The sequence below is a fragment of the Pempheris klunzingeri genome, chromosome 10 (genome assembly GCF_042242105.1).
Source record: "Pempheris klunzingeri isolate RE-2024b chromosome 10, fPemKlu1.hap1, whole genome shotgun sequence".
In the NCBI taxonomy this organism is placed as follows: Eukaryota; Metazoa; Chordata; class Actinopteri; order Acropomatiformes; family Pempheridae; genus Pempheris; species Pempheris klunzingeri.
The window spans coordinates 6,297,256-6,320,555 of record NC_092021.1 but is presented as its reverse complement, the minus strand read 5'-3'; the positions used below and the strand labels follow the sequence as shown (position 1 = coordinate 6,320,555).

The 23,300-nt window shown below is 40.3% G+C and overlaps 1 protein-coding gene and 1 non-coding gene across 3 annotated transcripts; one reads left to right on the top strand and one right to left on the bottom strand.

Annotated features, from left to right (window-relative positions):
• Positions 1-18,251, bottom strand: LOC139208449 (glycerol kinase-like). 2 transcript variants are annotated; one of them, XM_070838136.1, is made up of 20 exons: positions 18,056-18,251; positions 14,403-14,476; positions 12,925-13,031; positions 12,702-12,779; positions 11,259-11,338; positions 10,916-11,053; positions 10,594-10,703; positions 10,159-10,225; positions 7,810-7,845; positions 7,053-7,120; positions 6,303-6,345; positions 6,124-6,204; positions 5,884-5,962; positions 5,578-5,674; positions 5,256-5,340; positions 4,960-5,080; positions 3,919-4,062; positions 3,738-3,818; positions 3,501-3,575; positions 1-2,403 (listed from the first exon to the last, which is right to left on the bottom strand). In XM_070838136.1, the coding sequence occupies exons 1-19, from the start codon at positions 18,107-18,109 to the stop codon at positions 3,502-3,504; spliced, it is 1,617 nt and encodes a 538-aa protein (XP_070694237.1). In that variant the 5' UTR covers positions 18,110-18,251; the 3' UTR covers positions 1-2,403; position 3,501. The 2 variants fall into 2 exon arrangements, with proteins under 2 accessions (XP_070694237.1, XP_070694238.1); XM_070838137.1 differs by lacking the exon at positions 3,501-3,575.
• Positions 18,252-21,748: 3,497 nt separating this feature from the next.
• Positions 21,749-21,831, top strand: trnal-cag (transfer RNA leucine (anticodon CAG)). Its single transcript has one exon. It is a non-coding gene; the product is annotated as a tRNA-Leu (tRNA).
• The last annotated feature ends 1,469 nt before the right edge of the window (positions 21,832-23,300 follow it).

The window sequence follows — 23,300 nt, the reverse complement described above, 5'->3', positions numbered from 1 at the left end:
TTACACAAGTCTGATTTTTTTTTTTTTTTTAGCAAATCTATTACAGAATCTATACATTCCTCTAGCACAGAAGGACTCAACGCATCTTTTCATACAAATCACAAGCAATAGTCAAAAAGGATCTGGGACAATTAGTTACACATTACAGAGTTGAGTTGTAAATTACAAATCAGTTATCAGTCACCACAAATGAACATAGTAACCAGATGTTCATCTAAATGATGAAACACCTGAAGCAAGAAGTTTAGAGGAAGTATATTTCAGTTTTAACTCTTAATTCATGGTTTCAAGTATAAGTAAAATTTCTGTTTATCCAGTTGGAAAGCGACCGTAGCGGCAATGCAGTGAGACCAGATCAGTGGTTCAGCACCAAGAAAGATAATTGTGTTGCCAAGATGCAGAGGTCTCAAAGTTCCTGATTTATCTTTCTGAACTGTGTTTTTAGTGTCAGTATTCAGAAGATCTGTGGCTTGTGAAAAGTATTTTACTTGGGTGACTGTGGGACGAAAGAATTTTCACTTCTATTGAAGTGAATAGACTGAGCCTGAACACACTTATGTCACAACATTGCGACACAAACTTTGACCCTTTTGCTTAAACATGTCATAAAACACCATTTGCCATTTTTGCATCAAATTTTGCACTATGGGCTGCAGTGTGATCCCTACGCATGATCATTTTTCTTTTAAATTGTGTGTTGTAATGATTTCTGAGTACTTTTAAGATTAGAGAAGCTGCTCTCAGTAACTAAATGCTTCTATGTGCACAGTAACGTTACTGCAGCAAATATCGAGGGACATTTAAGCAGCAAACCTAAAAACAAACTTAGAAAGGGCTGAGAAAACTCTCGAGTGGGAACAGATTTAAACTTTCAGCTCCTGAAATAAAATGTTGGAGGGGGGACCTTCTCCTTGAGTGTTCCACTCACTTATTAATCAGAATATTAATTTCATGAACAGGCTAAACTTGGTGTCCTCAGATATAACTATAATGTGTCTACCAATCACTGTACTGTCAGTGTGCTGTCATCAGTCTGTGCTCTCTCAGTGGCTCAGTCAATATGACACACCTACTACACAGAGGATTGTGGGTTAACAGCCAAAAAACTAAGTTGGATTCCATACTGTCAAACACAACTGGATGTGGTCGGCCATCCTGGTATTTTTGCCGTATTGCATTTGACATACATGTACTGGGACACGGCAAATCTTTTTCTGGCACACTAAATAGTAAGGAGAATATAGTCCCGCCCTCACACCCTATGCACTGTTATTGGCTGGGAGCTACACGCCCCCTGCCCAAAGGTTGACACCCAGAAACGTTCCAAACACAGAAAAATAAGAAAATACAGCCACCGACACACACTTCTTGTAGGTCCTGGGTGATGTCTCAGGGGGATTATGTTTTATAGTAGTCAATACATAAAAATTCCTACTCCTGCCTTTAATCTTAAATTCTCAATTGAAGTGAACTTCAAAATTTTCATCAGTAGACGTGTGTGATGGTTCAGATCTAAAAATCTGGAGCTTACTTACGACACGTGTATGAATAAAATCAATATGTGCCATTTGGCGTCAACTTATTTTACTGCACTGCACGTGTAGACAGTTTCCTTTTAGTCTTTTAGTACTGAACAATGTAATGATGAACTTAAAAACAAAAAGAAAATCCCTTCTTAAAAACAATCAAGTTTACACTATTCCATATAGAAAAATCCTGCCTGGCTCCGTTAGTCATCTTCTCCACACACAGGATAAATTATAAAGTGCTGTTGAGCGGCAGCTGGACGTCACTTCTGACTGGAACAGGAAACCTGCTTCTCATGAAACCTTAAATTCAGGGTCATTCCCTTTAAACGCCTCTAAATGGAGACGTGAACAAGTCCCTCTCAGCATGTCTGATCACAGTGGTTAAAAAAGAAAAAAGCATTAACACATCAACACTATATACAGTATAGGTGATTAAAAAAAACACTTCAGTATCTCGTTTTGTGCCAGTGATGAGGTATGGTGTGACTCTTCTGACTACTAACACCTAATTTGCCCTACGCTTTACTGCACGACAGGTTGAAGAAGGCAAATACAATTTTTTTTAAAAGGACGGATTAAGAATAATTTTCAAGAGAGGAAGGTAGGAAATTCCATCAAAAATGGTTCCTAAGTTGCCTCAAAAGGCTCCACAGGTTGTGTCACTCTTCTTCCAAGCTGGCACTTGAGGTTAATGGCGTTCTGTTTTCAGTCAGGTCACAGCCATGAAATATCACTCCTGGCAGGCTACGCATCTCCCGAAATGACCGCATATCGCCTCCCGCAGCCGTCAAGTCCTGTGAGCTCATTTCCCTTTCCAGTGTTGCTCCATAGTAGACTTCAGTGAAGGTCTTGTACCACAGTTACTGCTGTTGACCTGTGAGGTGAAGAAAAAAAAAAAAAAGACTATTCAGAGAGATGGCGAAACAGGCAGACAGACTGACTGACAGCCACAGTGGGTTTTTTCTGGTTGAAAATAAAGTCTAGAGGCAAAGCAGTTAGTTCAGGAAATGGTTTGAAACCGACAACCAACCAAACATGTACAAACTCAGTGGGGCTGTTGCTCTGTCACTTTGCATCAGACCATCTTATCTGCAGGTCGTGAGTCCAGCTGAAGCATCGCTTGCAGAGGTTTAAGAGATTTAAACCTGGACCTGATTGCTCAATAAAAACTGGGACAGATTGTTTGTTTAGGAATGTCCCATTGCTTGGAAGTTAAGATACGGCAACATCATCATTGTAATCAACCTACAGACATCATCTTAGACATTTTTTTTAAATTAGCCATAACCTCAAACAACTAAGAGATGTACCCTTATACGATAATGTTTCTTCAATTCCATCTCCTATTTCCAGTAGGATTACATGTTTCATACAGCCTATATTCATCCACATGATCCAGACAACACAGGTTTGAAATCATCTTGAACCTTAAACTACAGCCAAGCTAATGACAGAGCAACAGCTAGGCAGGGAAAAATAAATACAGTAGCATGCACCCCCATACAACATAAAGACAAGGGCTGGACCAATACAGAGTTGGTTCACTTGACAACAATGTCACCCACAACTGATTTGACAGAGGTTCCTCTCTAAGTAGCTTAATTTATTTTATTTTTTTTTTAAATTGTTGTTCAATGAGTCTTTCATGTAAATTAGTTCTTTAAAGACATAATTATTCCACATTCAGCAGGTAAGGTGGATCACTCTTTCATAAAAAGCTGGTTAAAAAAATTGTCATTTATCAACCAGAACTTGGCATGAGATGCTGTTTTGAGAGGCTTATCTACTCTAAGAAGATCTGTATGAGATACCACCAAGTCTGCGTTGGTCAAACCCTTCAACACACGGTGTTAGTGATGCCTTGAAATAAATGTGACCATGCCACAGTCAACCCCGCCGCAACAGAAAGGAGTTAGTGTTGTAGCACTTCAAACTGTCACATGTGACATGCAGCAGCAGTGAAGGTCGGACCTTAGTGGTCCACTCTGGTGGGGGGAGGGGTGGAAGGGACCCCCCACGGGACTCGGTTCATCTTCTTTCCTAAACCTGTTGTCAGTGAATAAGAGAGAGAGAGCATCCAAGATGGATCACAGTCAGGCTCCAGCTTTTGTTCACCATTTGAGGTTCAGAGAAAATGCTGGAATAACTTCGTCCTCCAGTCACACATGTGTAAATAGGACAAACATTGCAGTTGTGTACTGTTGGTACCATTGCAGCAAGGCTCTGTAGTCTCCCAGTTCATGGCTCTCTGGACGGCCTTCTTCCATCGACCAAAGCGGAACTCGCTCTCTGTTTGTGAAGAGGACAGACAGCTAAGAATCAAGTACAACTGCAACAAGTAGCTGAAAAGAGTGTGTCACACATTTCCTCTGAGCCCTTTTGTCCTCACCGTCAGAGTTGATCTTAGGTTCATATTTCTCAGATGTGATGGTTGGGAGGTGACTGGGGCTCAGGCTCCACACACCCACCCCCTCTGCTGCCCCCGCTGCCATGGCTGCACCCAGAGCTGTGGTCTCCGACATGGCGGGTCGCACTGGGCCAATATGAGACGGACGCACACGGGCAGAAACACATAAAAGAAATAAGGAAGGATCCCTCCTGAGTGCCCAGTATGACATTTCTAATTTGGAGGATAGGCAATTTAATCATTTCATTTACTGACATGCAAATGTGTTTATGTGACAGGATAACGTTTTAAGTCTAGTTGGCCTTCATCTCTTAGTTCATGTATTTTTACTTGGCAGGTGACACAATCCTCCACATACACATTCTAATGATCATCCAAGATGAACGTATTGAAAGCGGCGGATGTATCCTGGTATCCACAACTACGGGTGAAGTTGGACGTTGTGATGTCAGTTCAGTTTTGTTCATGGGTCCACAGTTATATACACACCAGTAAAGCTGTGCTCTTACCCTGATCACGTACATCAGAGTGTGAGCATTTTAAAAGGGGGCAGGGAGACAGAAAGGGCCTAAAGTCCAGATTCAGACTTGACACAAAACAGATTTCAGAAAACCAAAGTTGTTGTTTCAAGTAGAAGAGACAACTTCAGGGATGTTGTTGTTCAGGCTGCCAAAATGTTATGAAAAAAAAAAGAGTACGATGCAGTTATATCATTGTGCTTCTGAAATGCTGTGAGACTCATGATCAAAACTGATGCAGCAAAACCTGAGATAAAATCTTTTTCCCCTCACATTCTCCTTCCTTGTCACTTGAGTCGCTTTCACATAGCTTCCCCTGGAGCCACAGGGCTTTATTTAACAGTACACTGCTTTCACATATGCAGTAGTGCCCAAGACCAGAAATTTTACAGTGTGCATGGATATACAATTTTTTGTCTCATATTTGTAGATGCATGTATACTTACTGCATGTTTATGTTTGAGAGTATGAGCACATTATGCGTGCGGTATGACAGTCTTCTTACCTACGGGCATGCAGAGGATGTCGGCCTGCAGCTGCATCAGTAGCCTGTTGGATGTCATGCCTCCATCCACCTGCAGCTGCGTCAGAGGGATGCCACTGTCCTGGTTCATTGCATCAAGGATCTGACACACACAATGTGCCGCTCACTTAAAAACAAGCCAGTTTCAGCCAATGCCAATCACACCAAACTTCAGTTTCTCTCAATAACCTCCTTAACAATCACCTCGTTCTAAAACCAAGAAGAAGAATAAACCCTCATTAAACAGAGCGGAGAAGCAGAAAGGGGACACTGCTCACCTCTCTGGTCTGAAAGCAGACGGCTTCTAGGGCGGCAAAAGCCAAGTGGTTCCTGTTGGTGAACTGTGTGAGCCCACAGATGATGCTGGAAAACAGAGGAAATAGATTCCTTATAGACACTATAATCCTGTCATCAAGGCAATTTGAGTTGAATTACATAGAAAAGAATATAAGAAAAGAAAATAAGACCCTATACAAAAAGACAAACTGTCTAGAATCGCAGTATCACATTATTACTAAAGCATTTCTCCTGTTGTCCTCATTTCAAGGTCAAATTACAGTTGATAGTTCAGACATTTGTTTTAACAGCTGACTGTCTCACCCTCTTGCACTGGGCTCCCAGTAGGGGGCATAGAGCCCGGAAAAAGCCGGCACAAAGTAACAGCCGTAAGACGAGCCCACTGCTGCTGCTAGTGTCTCTGAAATGAGACAGTGAGGAAAAGAAAGAAAAAACAAGGTTGGTAGAATTGATATTCAAGTGCAAATTTTTCTTCATTAAATAATCAAAAAGCAATTTAGTTGCAACAGATATGAAAAAAAATGTCACTTCTGGACAGCGACTGCCTGCTGTTGATGAATGCATCATGAATTTCACATGAGATAAAGTACGATTCTACAGTGTAAGTACCGATCTCTGAAGAAGACTGCACAATGCCCATGTTGTCCTTCAGCCATCGTACCACTGCCCCTGCAATGGCCACTGAACCCTGGCAGGGAGAGAGAAAAACGTGGGACCCGAATCACATCACAGCACCAGGCAGGTCGAAATGACAAACCACACGAACAGACATTATCACAATGTGAGAGCAAATGTAGGAATAAAAGCTGGTTCTAAAAGAGAAGCACGGATGGACGCTGTCACACACACCTCGAGTGCGTAGCAGGCAGGCTCGTCTTTTCCCAGTTTGTAGGCAACTGTGGTCAGCAGGCCGTGCTCCGACATCACAGGCTAACAGAATCAGGACAAAAACAGTGTGAAGAAAGAACAGAAAGGAAGACATTTAACACGGTGGTCCATGAAATATTTTCCTGGGTAAAGGATCTTACCCTGGTCCCTGTATTTCTGAGCAGGAAACAACCAGTCCCATACCTTTATATAACAAGAGAGAAAAAAAGATTAGAAACCCATTATCAAGTAACTGATGACATTTTTCAACTAAAAACAAACAATCACTTATAAGTCTGAATGATGGAGATACTCAAAACTATGGTTATTTATGCCTAGTTTGCTTTTGATCCTGATCAAAACAGTCAGTTTTATCTACAAAGACAAGACTTCATTACCTGCCTTTTATTCTGCAAAACTCGCCTTACTATCTGTGCATCTGGGATTTAATCAAGTTTCTTACTAGTTTTGAGACTTCTTTAACTTTTTTCAAAAAAGAACCTTGCCATTTTTCATCACACTACAGAGCTTGAAGGAGTGTCTGCATCCTCTCTATTCTCACAGTCGACACAACAACTTTTATTAAAACATTTTAAAGTAAGAGGTGGGTTTAGACACATATTCATGAAATGACAGCAGTTTGAAAATAACGATACAGCTAGTTTGAGCCACATTTTTAACTTATATGTTCAAAATAAAAATGAACACAAACTTGTGAGTCATGAAACAGGCTTTAGCTACTTTCCACAGAAAACAGTTGTCAGCATTGATCATGCTTACACGCATTAAACTGTTATTAATGTTGTGCAATGTCCACCACTTGAGCAGCATGACGAAGAGCAAACACTAACGGGGCACGCTGTTTGTAGCAAAGAAGTAACATGAAGGAAAAAGGCAGGTGGGTGACTCACGTGTTTTTGGCCTGGCCCTCCATGAAGCACATCTGACCAACCAGGGCAGCCGACTGGTCGCCAAGACACTGATAGAGACAAGGTCACAGTCAGAGGGCCACGACACTCCATGGATGCATTTACACACACACTGCACAGACAGTAGCAAGTAAAACCCCTAAAAATCACCTGGCGTCTCGGGCTCACTAGATCAAGCTTTAGCCTGACCAGTGCCAACCTTTTAAGGCAAATATCAATACTAAACAATATTAAAGATCCAGCAAAAAATATAGCAGCTGAAATTACTTTTTTAATAAATGTTTTTGATAAGGATGCATTTAATTAAGTTACAAAGAATTTGGACTAAAACTGGAAATAAATACATAAGCTAAACATTATGAAATCATCAGCTATAAATGACAAAGATAAAAAAATTATGAGAAGATTCACAAAAATACAGCCAATACAAATCTGAAACTTAAACATCTGAACTATAATGAACTGTACAAATTTAATAGTAAATATCAAATGAAGTACAATGGAGCATTACATTAATTTGACCGTTGCAGTGTATAAATGCCTACAGATGAGTTTCACGTTACATTTAGGCTGATTTATTCAGTGACATGATGTGTGACCGGCCAACATTGGCCAGGCCAAAGTATCATGGGGCTCTGAGCCACATGTAACAGACACCACAGCACATTCACAGCCAGGGCAATGTGTAGAGACAGATGTCATTCTTCACAAAGTTACATAACATGCAAAAAGTCCTTACCCCAGAGATCGGAACACCAGCCAGAGAGCTGGATTTCTGCATGGAGGACAGAAGCACACGTATATTTAGAGTTCAGATGAATGACTGTTGTAAACACACAATAAGGGTAAATACTACAGTAACTGTGTCCACATTTAAAACCCAAGCCGAGATGATGCTCACTGTTGCACACCACCACATGGTGTCAATGCAGGGAGTCAAACAGGGAGTAACAGCATTACTGGCAAACACAAATGATGTCATCCAATAGAACAAAAAACATTCATGTAATAAGTTAGAGTAATAAAATATATTAACAGAATTGCATACTTATGTCACAACGATTGACATATGACTTTATTTCATGATATAATATGAATGAACAAAGTTCACTACTAGAAAAAATGAATATCTTGACTAGTCATTTCAACTAGAATTAAATGATTAAGCACATTATCAGTGCAGTTTTCCAGCTTAATACAATTCATCCCACGATGTAATATATACTGAATAAACAGGAAAGGAGTCATGTTAGAACTGTTATTACCTGATAAGAGATTGTTTATCATTGAAGTTATCATTTTATCAGCTTGACAGCTGACACACTTCTGCCAGTTAAACACTAGAGGTACAGACCGTCTGTTTACCTGTGTATCTCTGGGTGACTTCGGAATTTGGAAATTTGTATTGTATTTCAATATGAGATTAGGGCCTTTTCCACTAAAAAGTGCTGATGCAAAACATCAGAGTACTATCAGCCGAAGAATTTGTCTCCTTTCTTATGAGGATATCTCTTCTTGTGTTATTTAGTCATTTACTTTAATAGTAATAATTAAAAAGGTGGGTTTGGATGTAGCTAATGGCTTCTCATTAGCAGATAATAGCTATATTCTGAGGTAAGAGAAAAATCTGACCCATTAGAATGAGGAAAGACAAACAAAGCTGCCATGTTGCTGAACTCTGGACTGCAGGGCAAAGGGCATGTTGCAATAAACAGGGTTAACATGTACAACCATGTTGTCAAGAGATAAGATACAAGCACAGACAAACAAAGACCCTCGATAACAGAACCAGAGCCAAGTATCCCCTGCACACACATGACAGGTAGTGATACTACCACCGCTGTTACTTTTTAAAATCAATATAATTGATTACAATTCAACTAGCAAATATGGGCTCATCTACCAGTACAGCCTTTGGCAGGTGGCACTGAATAGACGCAAAGTGAACAAAACAGCATGGGATCTTATCAGGCCAATAAGGAAATTGATTTACTTTGTACTTACTTTCACTCGAAATGTTGCTAATTCATATAACCATTATCAACAACGAAAATGATATAAAATGCACACTTAATGTAGTATAATATGAATTCTTTAAATCCATCTTCATGGATCATGACCTTTAAAATTCATCTTAATGAGCGTATCTTTCATGTGAAATACTTGTTGCTTAAGTCAATAATAATAGAGATTTATCTGGGAGGCCTTTACTACTTCACTATCAACACTAATAGTACATTAACTGCTTCTCTACTGAATTACACGGTATCTTATCAGGTTCTATGGCTTTTATTGTGATTATAATATTTCACAACAACTTTCATCGGAATATGTTATGAGTGTAGTTAGCCTTAATATAGTCAGCAGGGTCACGGAAAAATGTTTCACAAAACTTTGTGGAAGGGTGTAGCACAGGACAAGGATGAACCCATTCAACTTTGGAGCAGATCCAGACCTGACTCACAAACAAGTTACAATAGGATATGGACCAAATAGCAACACCGTCCATGGCAAAGTGAACCATGTGGTGCAACCAAATATACAACAAAACACAACAGCCATCTCAATGATTCTTATACTGGCTCAATAATTTCAATTAAGCTCTGGAACTCTTAAAAAGTAGCTCTAAATCAATTTGTTTGGACTGGCCTCTGTGTAATTTTTCTGTTTTTGTAGTTATTTTGTTTTGTATATTAACTTGTGAAACAGTCTGTGACATCTCTGCCTATTATATAGGTGCTAAGTATGTGCTGTACACTGTAAATGAAGTTACTCACAGTTTCGGAAATACATTCAAACATACACAGTGGCTATGATTGCAGGTTTGCATATCATAGGAGACTTGACTATTGGCCTTAGTGGTGGTCTGCATTCTGGGAGTCCTTTTCTAGTTTTCATAGATTTACAGCTCTGGGGTTCTTAATCGAGTTGAAAAATACATGCAGGCATGAAGGTCAGGTCCTATCAGGTCTGTCTCAAAACACAAAGAGCATCATAGAAACACAGAACAGACACCGGCCATTCAGAAACTTATACAGGCGCGCGCACACACACACACACACAGGGAGGTCTGAAGGTTTGAGCTTACCATACAGCCGTATATTTCAGAGGAGCTTCTGACTTTGGGCAGGATTTCCATGGGAATGTCAAAGTACCTACAAGCAGCACAACAGCAGTCAGTCAGGGGTGATGCAAAACGCACCAAACATGATACAGAGTGGCTGTACAACATACATGTGTGCAGGAATTAGCAGCTACAAGATGTAACAGACAGGAAAAGGGAGAGTGTTTTCACTGAACTGTATTTGGATCAGATTTGGAAGGGAAACAGTGTTCTTAACTCTGTTCTACCGGAGGTTTGAGCATGGACAACACCATCAAGTTGAAGCTGAATTTTTTTAAAGTCATTCTGAGGTTTACTTGCTAACAGTTATGTTCACGTAACTGTAACCCTGCTCTGGCTATGCTTGTTGTGCTTGTTGAATGATCCACTGTGTGTGTGAGCCTGCATGTGTTTGTTTACCTGCAGAGTTCAGGATCCCAGTCCATGGTGTGAATGTTAAAGAGCATGGTGCGGCTGGCATTGGAGACGTCTGTGCAGTGGATCCCACCGTTCCTGCCCCCCGTCAGGCACTGAAGAAAAATAACACTGGGCTAAGTGTGCAACAAATGTTGAGTGTTTACATAGATTTAGTGAACTTCTGGCCCGTAGCATAGATCCACAAAGCGTCTTCTCTTGTGCTCCATATTTTCCAGGTTGTAAAAGACTTGTTCTCCAAAGTTTTATTCTTAGCTCCACCTGACCCAGGGCCAGTGCACGGAAGCAGGTTTTGAGCGGCTCTTACCCAGATGATCCAGGAGTCCACCGTGCCAAACATGGCACGCTCACTCATCACTGCCTGTCGCACTTCGTCCACGTTGTCCAGTAGCCAACGCAGCTTCACTGCACTGAAGTAAGTACTGATGGGAAGGCCTGTCTTGTGCTGGGGAGAGAACAGTACAAACACTGACTTGAGCATTTGTTTAGTATAAAAGTGGTGTTTTCCTTAGGGGTTGAACCAATCAAGGGATTCCACTCATCCATACATACATATTCTATATCAACTTCTCCTGTTCATATTTCTGCAGCCTGAATCTAACATCTAAGAGCTAAAACAAAATGAAGGATTTCTTGTCCATCTCTCTCACCTTGAGGTGGTTCTTGTTTTGTCCTGGAGTTTTGTTGATGAGCCTCTCCACTGTAGACTGTGTGCGCAAGTCCAGCCAAACTACAGACAAAATCAGGAGAGGACAGCTTACACGGAGAAAGCTAAAATATCTGTAATACCTTAGAACATTCACATAAGAACGAATCCTGACTTTTAAGGCTTTCTGTTGCCACCCTCAACACCATTGCATCTAGACCAGTGTTTTCTAACCCTTTTGGCTTATGACCCGATAAAAATTCTACCTGCAACCTCTTCTGGCAGGCAGCATGTCTATGAGTTGCATGAAATTCAGTTTCAAAAAGTGATATCTATCTTCTCAGAATGTAAAGAGAAGAGAAAACTTCTGCAAATGAACAAAGATCGGAAAAATAAACCTGTTTTTCCCCCTTAGGTTCTACCACATTAATCATCTTGTTAGCACTCACATTTGTCTTTATATGCTTTTAATATTACATTTTCAGGCATTGTAGATTTAGTATTATGATTTAAGGTAAAATTCAGATTCTGAAGCCATTTTATTCACTTCCACTTTCTGAGACCTGAGGCTAATGAAAAAAACCATCATTAGCAGTTATTTAACAAGGTATTACACCTCAAAATCAAATAGAAAATTAACTTTAGATTGAAACTATAAGGAACCAGTGGCATCAGTTTATGTGACATTTTTGTCTGACTTGCTTTCATGCTCTCACTGAGCATGAAAGCAATACACAAATTGCATTTCTTACTGTGATTGTCTTTATTCTTGCTTATTGGAGAATTGCTGCACACTGACAGGCCAACGACCCATCACTTACATTCCATCTAAACAGCAACCAAGAGGGAGTCTCAAAAGCTTGCAGATAAACTAGCTTTTCAAGCTGAGGCTAAAAGACTGGGGGCTAAGAATGAAAGCTTGTGTTGACCGGCTATGTTGGCGTCAGCCTTGACTGGGCGGTGACTGCATGTGCTCAGCTCCTACACTGAACTGAATGATTGCCACATGGGATGGTGGGTGACGGGTGGTGAGTGATGGGGCAGGGACAGACATGACATAGAACACTACTGTCTGACACAACCTAGTCATGCGCTGTACTGTTTCCCCACATGACAACCTCCCTTTTTGCTCAATTAAAGCTGTTGCAGCTATAAACTAAGGAGTGTTGAGCCTGACACTTACAGGACACGCAAGTTTGCAACCAAAGAAACTACAGCAAAAGGAATCTTAAACGCTTAAAATTGCTGACTGATTGAGGAGGCTTGTGTAAATTTGGAATAGGTCTGTCAATAAATGCAGTTTGATGCATTCCTCCCCCTGTTGATATACTTTGTTACAGTGTGTGTCTGAAGTGTCTTCATGTAATTAGTAAATATTTCATAATTTATGTGGAAATAAGAGTATTTGGCAGTGATACTTGTTCAGTCAGAGGTAGAATGCACCCACCAATAGCGTTGTAGAGCGGCTCTCCGGTTTCTTTGTCCCAAACCACGGTGGTCTCTCTCTGATTGGTCACCCCCACAGCTGAGGAAACAGCAGCAACAACAGTGTCAATAAAACCCCCACAATTCCTCTCTGTTAGGTGTGGCTTACATTCTCTCATCCAGCTACAGGTGAGGGTATGGTTAAGACACGGTCAGCTCTCAGTCCTAGGTATCAGTTCCCCCACCTTTTATGTTGGAGATGTCGATGCTGAGCTGACAGAGTTTCTCACAGGTCCTCTCCATGCACTCATAGACAGACTGCATTATCTCCTTGGGGTCCTCCTCTACCCAGCTAAAAGAAACACAAACACAGGCATGTAAGCACACAAAATGTACATCAACATACACTGTAGATGTGTGTGGCTGCTGCTACCTATCACAATACTCTACTGTGGTAATATGTACAGTAACCTTGCAACATGACCTAAACTGGTCAATGGTAGCTTCAGGGTATGAGACAAGAATACCAAGGATTTACTTAGCTGTTGTTTTCGTCACAAAACATAGGTCAAAGTTTAGAATTTGCTAAATTGTAATTAACAAACAATGTGTATTATTTGCATGGCCAAGAAAAACACCTGACCTGGATATATGGCCTCTGGTTGATGAGCGCCTTGTACTTTGTAAATAGAGTAGAGAGTATGTCTGAATATGCACCACCCAAACCATACAATAAAAGAAGAGCTGAACCTTAGACTCAATTGTGTTGCCAATTTGATGTTGGCAACACAGCCAACATCAAATAAAGTCAGAACTTAATCTAAAATGCAATTAAATCATAACCTCAGTAACCACGTAAACATGCAAAGGAAAAAGTTTCCACAATCTTTAAATCATTTCCATTAACGTATGCAATAAGGATTTAAAACGACCTCTTTTAATATTGTATATTACGTTTTTTTTTGTCATTCTCAGTGATTTTCTTTATTGCACTAGAAGTTTATCAAAGAAATGAAATATTGAACGTTAAAGCAAGCAGATAAACATCCTCTGTATTTACAACCAGTTGTACCAGTAGAACATGGTTTTGTTGCTTTTAAAAGTTTCTTAGCAATCCTAAGAATGTTCACACACAAGTGCAATGTAGGCCACCTGGCCACCTGGACTACCTCGCACTGCATATTTGCACACATATTTAGCTGAGAGGTGTAAATTTTATTTTATACTGCTCGTCCTCTTAGTACTTCTTTTTTATATAGGACCTCTATTTTCTGTATTTTATTCTATATTTATCTTGGCTTAAACCGGGACCTGAGAATGTAATTTCGTACCTCCCCATGTGTAAATGTGTGTTGGTATGACAAATAAAGTTCCTTGAATGTTGTCATGAAGTAGAGCTACTGCTAGTCATACAATAATCAAATAATCATTTTAGTCATTTAAGCAAAAATTCCAAACACATACAGTGTCTAGCTTCTCAAATGTGATGGGGGCATGCGTTTTTGTCATACATAATAGTAAAATCAATGTCTTTGGGTTTGGATGGTCGGATAAAACATGACAACTGGCGATATCACCTTGGTCTGTAGGGAATTAGAACTGGTATTTTAACCATTTTCAGGAATTTTATAGACATGCAAATACTCAAAAACTATGGGGCAGTTTGAATTGTAATGAAAATTATTTGTCAGTTGCAGCCCTATTGCAAAGTTCGAGAACTCACCCCTCCTTGGGGAAACTCTGGCTGATCTCTACTTGGTGGTGACTTATCAGTTCGGCTGTTTTAGCATTGAACACCTGTGGAGAAAAGACCAAGAATAGAAATAAAACAAACGATACAGGGAAGTGCTTCTGAAAAAAGGCAAGCAAGGTTTAAATTATCTGGCCCGTCTTAATATGCTGCATGTAGAATATTCTTAACCACTTTACGCTGCCACCAGACATCCTTTTTTGACAGGGAACTGAGGCCATTGTATTGTCCTCTAAAACCAATAGAGGTTATTGACAAAACAGTGACTTTATCTTACAGAGCATACGAGATGCTGATCTATGGCTGCCTCTATCAGTTTGTTTGTGTTAGTGTGCGGCTTTGCTGTTCTAAAGGTTTAGTTCAGATCCAAACTAACATGTTAGTTTGTTGATAAAGGCAGCAGTAGATCAGCAACTCACATGTTCTTCTGTGTAAAATGACTGCTTTTATCATTGGAGTCTGGTGGCTTTGAAGAGAGTAGATGGACATAACAGGGATTTAACATGAGGCGGCACATTAGGCGTAACCTACAGTCAGACAGAAGTCAGCATTTCTTCTAATAAGGTAATAGGATAAACTTCAGTGTAGCATCACTCTGCTGTGAGTACAGCAGTACAGGCCCACAGTTCAGCTACAGACAATACTCAGGGCTGTTAGGTTATATGAATCAAACACAGCAATACACCACACTAAGAAAAACTGGGAAACATTAACCATGAGGAACATATTACCCACAGGCAGTTCACAGCCACACTGCAACCTTGAACTCTTTTAAACTTTACAAATCATCTCACAGCTGCAAAGCCTATGCAGACACAGACAGGCTACTAGCTGACCACTCTGACGCTACATGGAAAGAGGTAACATTCAGTTGAAGTCAAACAGTTGGACAGCGAACAGGAACATAAAAAGACAGACTGTGCGCCTGGGCCAGTTAAAGAAGGGCCTCGAATGTTACCGATTCCAAAACTGCACTTTCGGGATTTAACTACAAATATGACAACAGCGTGTCCACAGAATGTGTATGCCAGCATGTTCATATCATCCCAAAGATTTTGGCTGTCAATCTGACCCCATAAGTTTCCATACACTCATAGAAAATCAACAGAAAGTGCAACACCATCCAAAAGTAATGACAGAGATACTAAAGATAATGCACAGACCTTATTCTAAACACTTTAACTGACAAACCATCTGTCTATTTTGGCAGAGAGGGCAGATTATCTCCGAGCTCAGCAAATGACTGGGAAAACTATCTGAGTAGAAAGAGCGCACAGAGGGTGGGCAAAGAAAGTTTTGCCTCTTTAAAGTCTCTGGACAGACATGGATATCTCTCTGCTCATAAAACTTACAAAACTAAAGACCACACAGTTTATTAACCTCATCACCTGACGTGGTTCATCACCAGGCTTCCAAAAGTCACACAGCTACATGTTGCTGGCACCAACATTAACAGTCGGCAGACATGACTGACAGCTGTGTGTGTGTGTTTTGTATGAGGTGGACACATAAAACTCCACATCCACATATAGTAAAAGTGTGTGAAGAATAAAAATGCAGGCATGCAGACAAGGCAAGTTTGCTCGTTGAGCCTTTATTGGAATTTTGCCAAGGGCTTAGTCGTCATCATCATCTATGAGTGGAGACTTTGCCTGCTTATCGACATTTGGGTCTTGCGATGAACCTGAAGAACCAACCTTCTAGATTAAACTTTAACTTCTGGTCACAATTTCCTTTCCTGTGCTTCATCTGAAGTGTCATCAGAGCAGCTTTTAGCCAGGGAACTCACAAAGGGTTTAAGGCCCTTTGGACAAAACTGGTCACTAATTAGGTTTGCTGCAGATATGCATCAGACATAGATTTGAGATACTTTCCCAAATATAATGAAAGAGGACGGGTAACAGGTGCAAAATAGGCATTTGTGTATTTCTAAACTGATCATGCTTGAAACTATAATTGTTTTTCCTCCCATCCAAATAAAACTAATGTAAAGAAATATTTCACAGGGTCAGGGATAATAATATCCAAGATGTACCCGTTGTCCAGTGTTCAGACACAAACAATAGCTCCCTGTGAAAAAAAAAAGCTGCCAGACTACACAAAAATGTTGTCCGGATCTACTCAGGCATCTTTTCCGTCTATTTGTTTGAAAATCTATTAGCAAGCTGAACTTTTACCTCTCCAGAGCTCCAAACTGCTGTACTCCATTCCAAGTCTGAATGTTCCAGCTGACCTACTCGCAGAAATTTCATCCACAGTGGATCAAAACAAAGTAACAAATCTGGTAGGTTTCCACAGGCCAGAGGGGTGACTCTAACGCCTGCAGTGTGCACACAGGTAAAACTACAGAAGGAGTGGGAATGAGGCTCTTAGCCGGTTAATAGTTTGGAAACCAAATTTTCAATGTGTAGAACTCCTGATGCAAAGAGCCAGACTGGTTAAATATTATCTGTAAACATACTTACCACATAGTGCGTAACTAAAATCTCATGCTCAGACCTAAGTTAAGTTTAAAAGTCACTGAATATAAACGTAGTGTTTGATGTGTTGAATTAAAAGAAAAACAAACTTCATGGTAGATACTTGTGTGAATGTGGAGTGTCCTGCAGTGTAAAGATACAATGCTGTCTATATTTGAGGTATATTCATTATACACAGTAAAAGGTTTTCAAAATTAATTCTTACACTACACAATCTGTGTTGCACTTTTTTTTTTCTCATTGCTATTTGTATAGTGTTTGAGAAGGTGACTATTGAAGACTCTTGTGGCCATTTTATTTTTTATAATACAACAATGATTGAACTTTAATTATGAATAAAGTATACTCACAACTCAATGCCTATCTAGAGCGCTGTGTAATAATTTAATTTCTTGAATAAAAAAAAGTCACTCAGAAGCTCATCCACTGAATCACAAATAAACTAAAAATCATGTAATATCCTAAATCATTCCTTCTCTAAAAAAACAGTGTTAACTTAACTAACTTGATGATGAATTGCATCCCACCATTGCTCGATGATGAACTGCATTAATCAAGTTCTACACTAGTTGTGATGCCTCTGAATGAAGCTGACACATTATGATTTGATACAATAGTTATCCAACTGGATGCTATTTCAGAGTTAGAGCCTAAACATTAGAGGGCTAGCCTTTCGTGCTAATAGTTAGCACACTGACACTGCCATCCAGTGCACTGTAGTACCAGCTGCTCTCATGCATGGTGCTCATTTACCCAGTGGGGACGCGTCAAGGAAAAACCACTAGCTTTGTCATTTAATTCGCCCAACAAATGTACTTTATGTGACGTTTAACAGATTAAACATGAATAGTGCCAGCTAACACAGGATACAATACACCACTGGAGACTCCGGAGGGGTTGTCGTGTGTAGCCTGCAAGCTAATAAATGTAACGTTATGTCTTATCCAAAGTTAACATTTCAGCTACTACGGTTTTTTTTTTTTATTTCAGTCGAAGGCGCCATTATTAGTTGTCGACTGTGTAGTAAAACCAAGTAAGCACATGTCGATGGAAGTAAGGGAAGAAGTTTGCATCAGCGTGTGTGAAATGTAACATAAAACCTTACGGTATAACTTTAACGCTTCGCCGCCTGTACACGTCACTCACCAGGAACCTCGTCGAGCTCGTGCCCTGGTCAATCGCAGCGACCAGCGGATCCATTCTCGTGCTTTTTGCTCGTGGGCGGTTGAAACGCAGAAAACAAAATGCTAAACAGTCCCGGCTGGCTTAGGAGGAGGACTTGGACTCCCGACACGAGTTTTTCTTTTCGTTTTAATTCAAGCCGGGACTCCTCGTGAGGGGCAGGTCGACGGGGCGGGCGCACTCGCTGAATTGTTCCAAACATATGGAGGCTGCACCGGAACCGGCTGGCGCTGACGGTGCTGATTGGCTGCTCTCGGAAGGCGTCGGCCACGGTCTGTCCAATCAGCTTCGGGGAACCGAGGTCTGAGGGAGAGAGGAGAATTCCACGCTAATTCGGGACACGCTCCGTGTCGGTGGGGCTGGTGTGGACGAGGACGGGAGTAGAAAACACAACTTTCTCAATGAACTCCACCAAGCCACGTTCATTTGTTGACTCACCAACAAAGAAACGTTCATTTACACAAAAAAGCTCTGTATTTGAGGTGAAGTGATTGAAAGGTGCTTAAAATTGCAGTGTGCCAGTATTACACATCTTTTGCAAACTTAATGTATAATTTCTAATATCCTATTTCTTTAATAAGGCTTACAGTAGTGTTTGCTTACCTTCATCACAGCTCCATCCGCACTGGTAATTTGATGAAAATGAATTGAAAAACACTTTAATGGCATGGCTTCCAATGGAAACAATGTGATGCTGTGACATAGGATGTGCCCGACATGATAAAACATTAGTTTTAGTCTGAATGGTTAAATAGTAACCTGAGTGTTTTTCTTACAGAGGTGTAGCAGTTATAAATCGGAGTCACTTGGCAACACTAGAAAAGTGCACTCAGTAGAATGCATAGCATCTGCTATTTCTAATCATAATCTAACCTAAACATATAACCACTGTAAGCTTTACAAGATACTTATGTTCATAAGTGTAGACTCACATTTTTCTTACAGTCAACATGGCAGCAAAGATAACAGAAACAGAGATTTATTCATGTCATATTGTGTGACCAATAAGTTAGGATTTTAGTGCATCATGACATCTCAGGTATGGCATTAATTTACAGATGAACTTTTCTATGGATGTCAGTTTCTGAGCCATGAAAAAAGCCAAAATGTGGCCTGCAGCAGACTGGGTAAGATAAGATAAGATAAGATAAGATAACATGTATTGATCCCTTACAAGAGTAAGACTTGTGTGTCTGTGTGCCTTTTGCTCTGTAGTGTCAAACTGAAGCAGGTGTTGATGGTTTGTGGCCCCCTGGTAAGAGGAGCGAGGAGCCAGCAGTCAACGGTGATATAAAACTGTCAATAAAATAGGTTTTTCAAAACTTATGAATCACCGCAACCATGAGAGGTCATTCAGCCTACAGGCGTAAATGTGCGGAAAAATGATTAGGCTGATTGGTCCAGTAGTTTTAGAGATTAAACAGACACACACCACAAGTGCCTCAGGACTTCCCATATGCAGATGCCCCAATACGTGTAGCTGGTGCCCTTTTTTTTTAAAAATTTTGTTTCGACCCTGTCCCTCAGACAGCCTGAGTCTGCCACTAACCTCCAGGATTTCATTTTGTCAGGCCAATGGATGTTCCTGAAATTGTTTGAGATTGGAGAAGAAGTAGAGCAGATAAAACAGGCCAGGCCAGTGTCCAGATTGAGGGTCAAGTATCTCAAAAAATCATAATTAGCTCCTGTATGACACTGAAGTGAGGATTCCAAGACTACAGTCCTAACTGGCTGTGTGCAGCATCCCACAAATGTAGGAAATGACATGGAGGAAGTGATAGCTCAAGGTGAGTAGTTTCACCTTCATTGAATGAAACTGAACTACGCATTTTTTAACACCACATTTTGAATTATATTTAGAGTAAAATGTAAACTAATTATAGAGGCATTCCATTCCATTGCTCTTTAGGACACAAGTACGACAAATATATTTTTGACATGTTGCAGTTGGAAAAGCACAGCTGTAATTAAGAGTGGCTGAATTCCATTTATCTGTTTCAGTTCCACCGTCCTGGGACGGTACCAGACACTTGAATAGAACAGAGTCTGCTGTGATAAGGGCCTGTGATAGTCACTGCTTCCTGACCCTGCAATATATAACCTGGAGCAGCTGTAGCTGCAGCTCCCTCTCTTCTAGTCAGATGGCCTCCTAGTCTGGTGATATTGAGGGCGTAAAGCCTAAAAATAGTGCAAATCTTTATTTGGCTGACAGTGAAATCTCTCTCTTTACCACGCTGAGTTGTAGAGGCAGATCGATGATCCACTCACTGTAAACACACTGCTAACAGCTAATCATCGGGGTCCTAAGGTGTAGGGAGAACTTTTGGTTCTTCCCCTTTACTCAAAATGGTCACCTGTTCAACTAATGATCTTTTTTAGAGGGAATAACGACATCCCAGATATCTGACCCTGCTGGTTCCACACAGCTTTCTCACCGGTCAGTGTTGCCTGGCAGGTTTTAGTAAACAGTGAGCGAAAAGAGTGGTAAATAGACCATGACCAAACCCTGTTTTAAGTCGTTACTCCTTGGAAACTACCATCTGCTGTCAGGATATGATGGAGATATTACTCTTCAAAGTTCGTGATGGAGACTGAGATAAAAGTACTTCAAATACTTTGATATAAAAACTTTGAATGATTTCAAAGTTTGAATTTTTGATTTGTGACGGCCCACATCCTACACTGAACCTGCTGATACATGACACAGCAGTTTGTGTCAGTTTTTCCTATATAGTTCCTTTTAGGACTATTTCAGTATTTATTATAAGGAAGTTCATTCCATTATTTCACTCTGATTGGCTGACCTTTTGCAGCACTGTCGGTGTCATGTGAATGAGTGACAGTGATGATAGTCTGTAGACACCTACAGTAGGAATCTACACTTGTTAAAAAGCTGCTAATTCTTCAGGCTTCAGACTTTTTTGGTAATATTTGTAATTATTCGATTTTAAAAACTCTAATTTCCCAGAGAAAAATTACAAGACTGAAACACATGCCCCCGCTTAGTCACAGAAAGGAAGTTAAAATGATATAGGCAAACGATATAAAACCATCAATCATAGTTTTTGTGAAATGGGACAGCCCTTCCTAATATAGTCATGTTAAGTTTTAAAAGAAAGAGGAAGTTTTGTGGCACTTGGTGAAAAGCTGTCAGTGATGCAACTTATAGTTTATAAATTTTGTTGGGCCTCGCTCTCCTTTTCATTTACTAACAGTTTCAACCTTGCTGTGCTGCTCAGTTATGGAGGATGAAAAATTACTGAAATGTCAATTTATATAAATATATAAGTCAATACAGAAATGAATGCATGAAAACAGAAACAAAAATAAATAAGTAAATAATTAAATGCAGAAATAAATACATAAAAGTTGTTAATTAAACAGGAAATGAATAAATAAAAATCTTGTACCTATTTCTACATGTTTGCTCACCTACATTTTTTGTGTGTATATGCTAATGAGGTAGGAGGTCCTAACCTCATTCTGATACAGGATTGGCTACGGGAGAGTGACTGATTGGGGTTGACTACTTCCGCCTCGCCAACGGTGCTGTGAGTTTCCAACAAGTTCTGGGACTCATCCTGTCAATGTCCATAACGCTTACCTATAAATCGAAGAGCTTTTGTGAAATTATTTTTGAAAGCTTAACACCGCAGAGTCAGGATGGCCGAGCGGTCTAAGGCGCTGCGTTCAGGTCGCAGTCTCCCCTGGAGGCGTGGGTTCGAATCCCACTTCTGACATCAACTGTTTTCCGTACGAGACCTGGACTCTTGTGAAAAGTGTAATTACAGCGACCGTGCGTTTTTATTATTTCTGTGAACGAGGTAAATGGCTACACGCAAACCAAACACTTGTAGTGCTAAAACTGTGTAATGGAAAAGCGCCACTGGAGCTTCATGCTTAGTTTACCAAACACCCCCAACAACTGGAGGTGTATCACACACAGGTATTCCAGTCAGATGTTATGAGGTTAATATTATTACCTGCATAATGAATAATTCAGCTCATACAAGGGTGAACACTTTTTGTAAGAGCAGAATGATGTGCGATGCATATGCATATGATGCTACTGCATATAATCCCTGGAACCTTTTACATTTCAGTCATCCACCCATTGTCTATTCCGCTTATCCTTCAAGGTCACAGGGGGGCTAGACTAGAAGTGGGGTACACCCTGGACTGGTTGCCAGTCAATCACAGGGCTGACACATCCTGCATGTCTATGGACTGTGGAAGGAACCAGGAGCACCCGGAGAAATCCCACGCAAGCATGGGGAGTACATGCAGAAAAACCCCAGGTTGCTAACCGCTGCACCACTGTGCCGCTCATGCCCCAGTCAACAGAAGGTAAATGTTTTACTAGTATTCTTGTATGGTTGTCATTATGAATAATCCTACATGTAGTTATTCTGAATCCCAGGACTTTTTTATAATGCTTTTCATCAAATTGTTTAAGTAATGTGGACACCATGACAGTAAATAAATTCAAATTGCGTTGCCTTTTTAATAGTAAAGAGATAGACAGTTCACATGGTTTTCATGGTAACATCTGCCATACATATGCAGCTGTGACCCTGTAGGCCGCTGTTACAGTACTGACTGAATAATGGTATTCACCATTCATTTATTTCTGAAATTATATATAATGGTCCCTGACGCTGATAGAATAAACTGTGGAACGTACCAAATCAACTTGTAAATCCTCTTTGTCAGGGTGGCTGAGCGGTCTAAGGTGCTGTGTTTAGGTCATAGTCTCCCCTGTTGGTGTGGGTTTAAATCGTGCTTCTGATAACAACTGTTTTCCACTGGAGCAGCATCTTCACTTGGCCTCTGTCTGACAAGAAGTTACATACTTGGTACCTTGATCTGTGAAAGATTTGTATAAAATTATATCAGAAACTTTGTTAGATTTGAATATCATTATACTTTTGTTGTTGGGCTTGGTTTGCCTTTTCTCAAAAACTTGTACTAAGAAATTCCAGCAGAGGGCAGGAGAGACCAGTGTGCATGTGAAGGTGTATTTACTGTGAGTGCTGCTTACGCTGAGTTTACCAAACACATATATACACATATACAGATGGTGTATGTATACACACACACATACATACATACATATATACTGTATATACATGTATATAGTTCTCCTTTGTAACGTTATAACAATACTATTCTACTTTATGTCACTGCTATCGTGTAACTTTAAATGTTA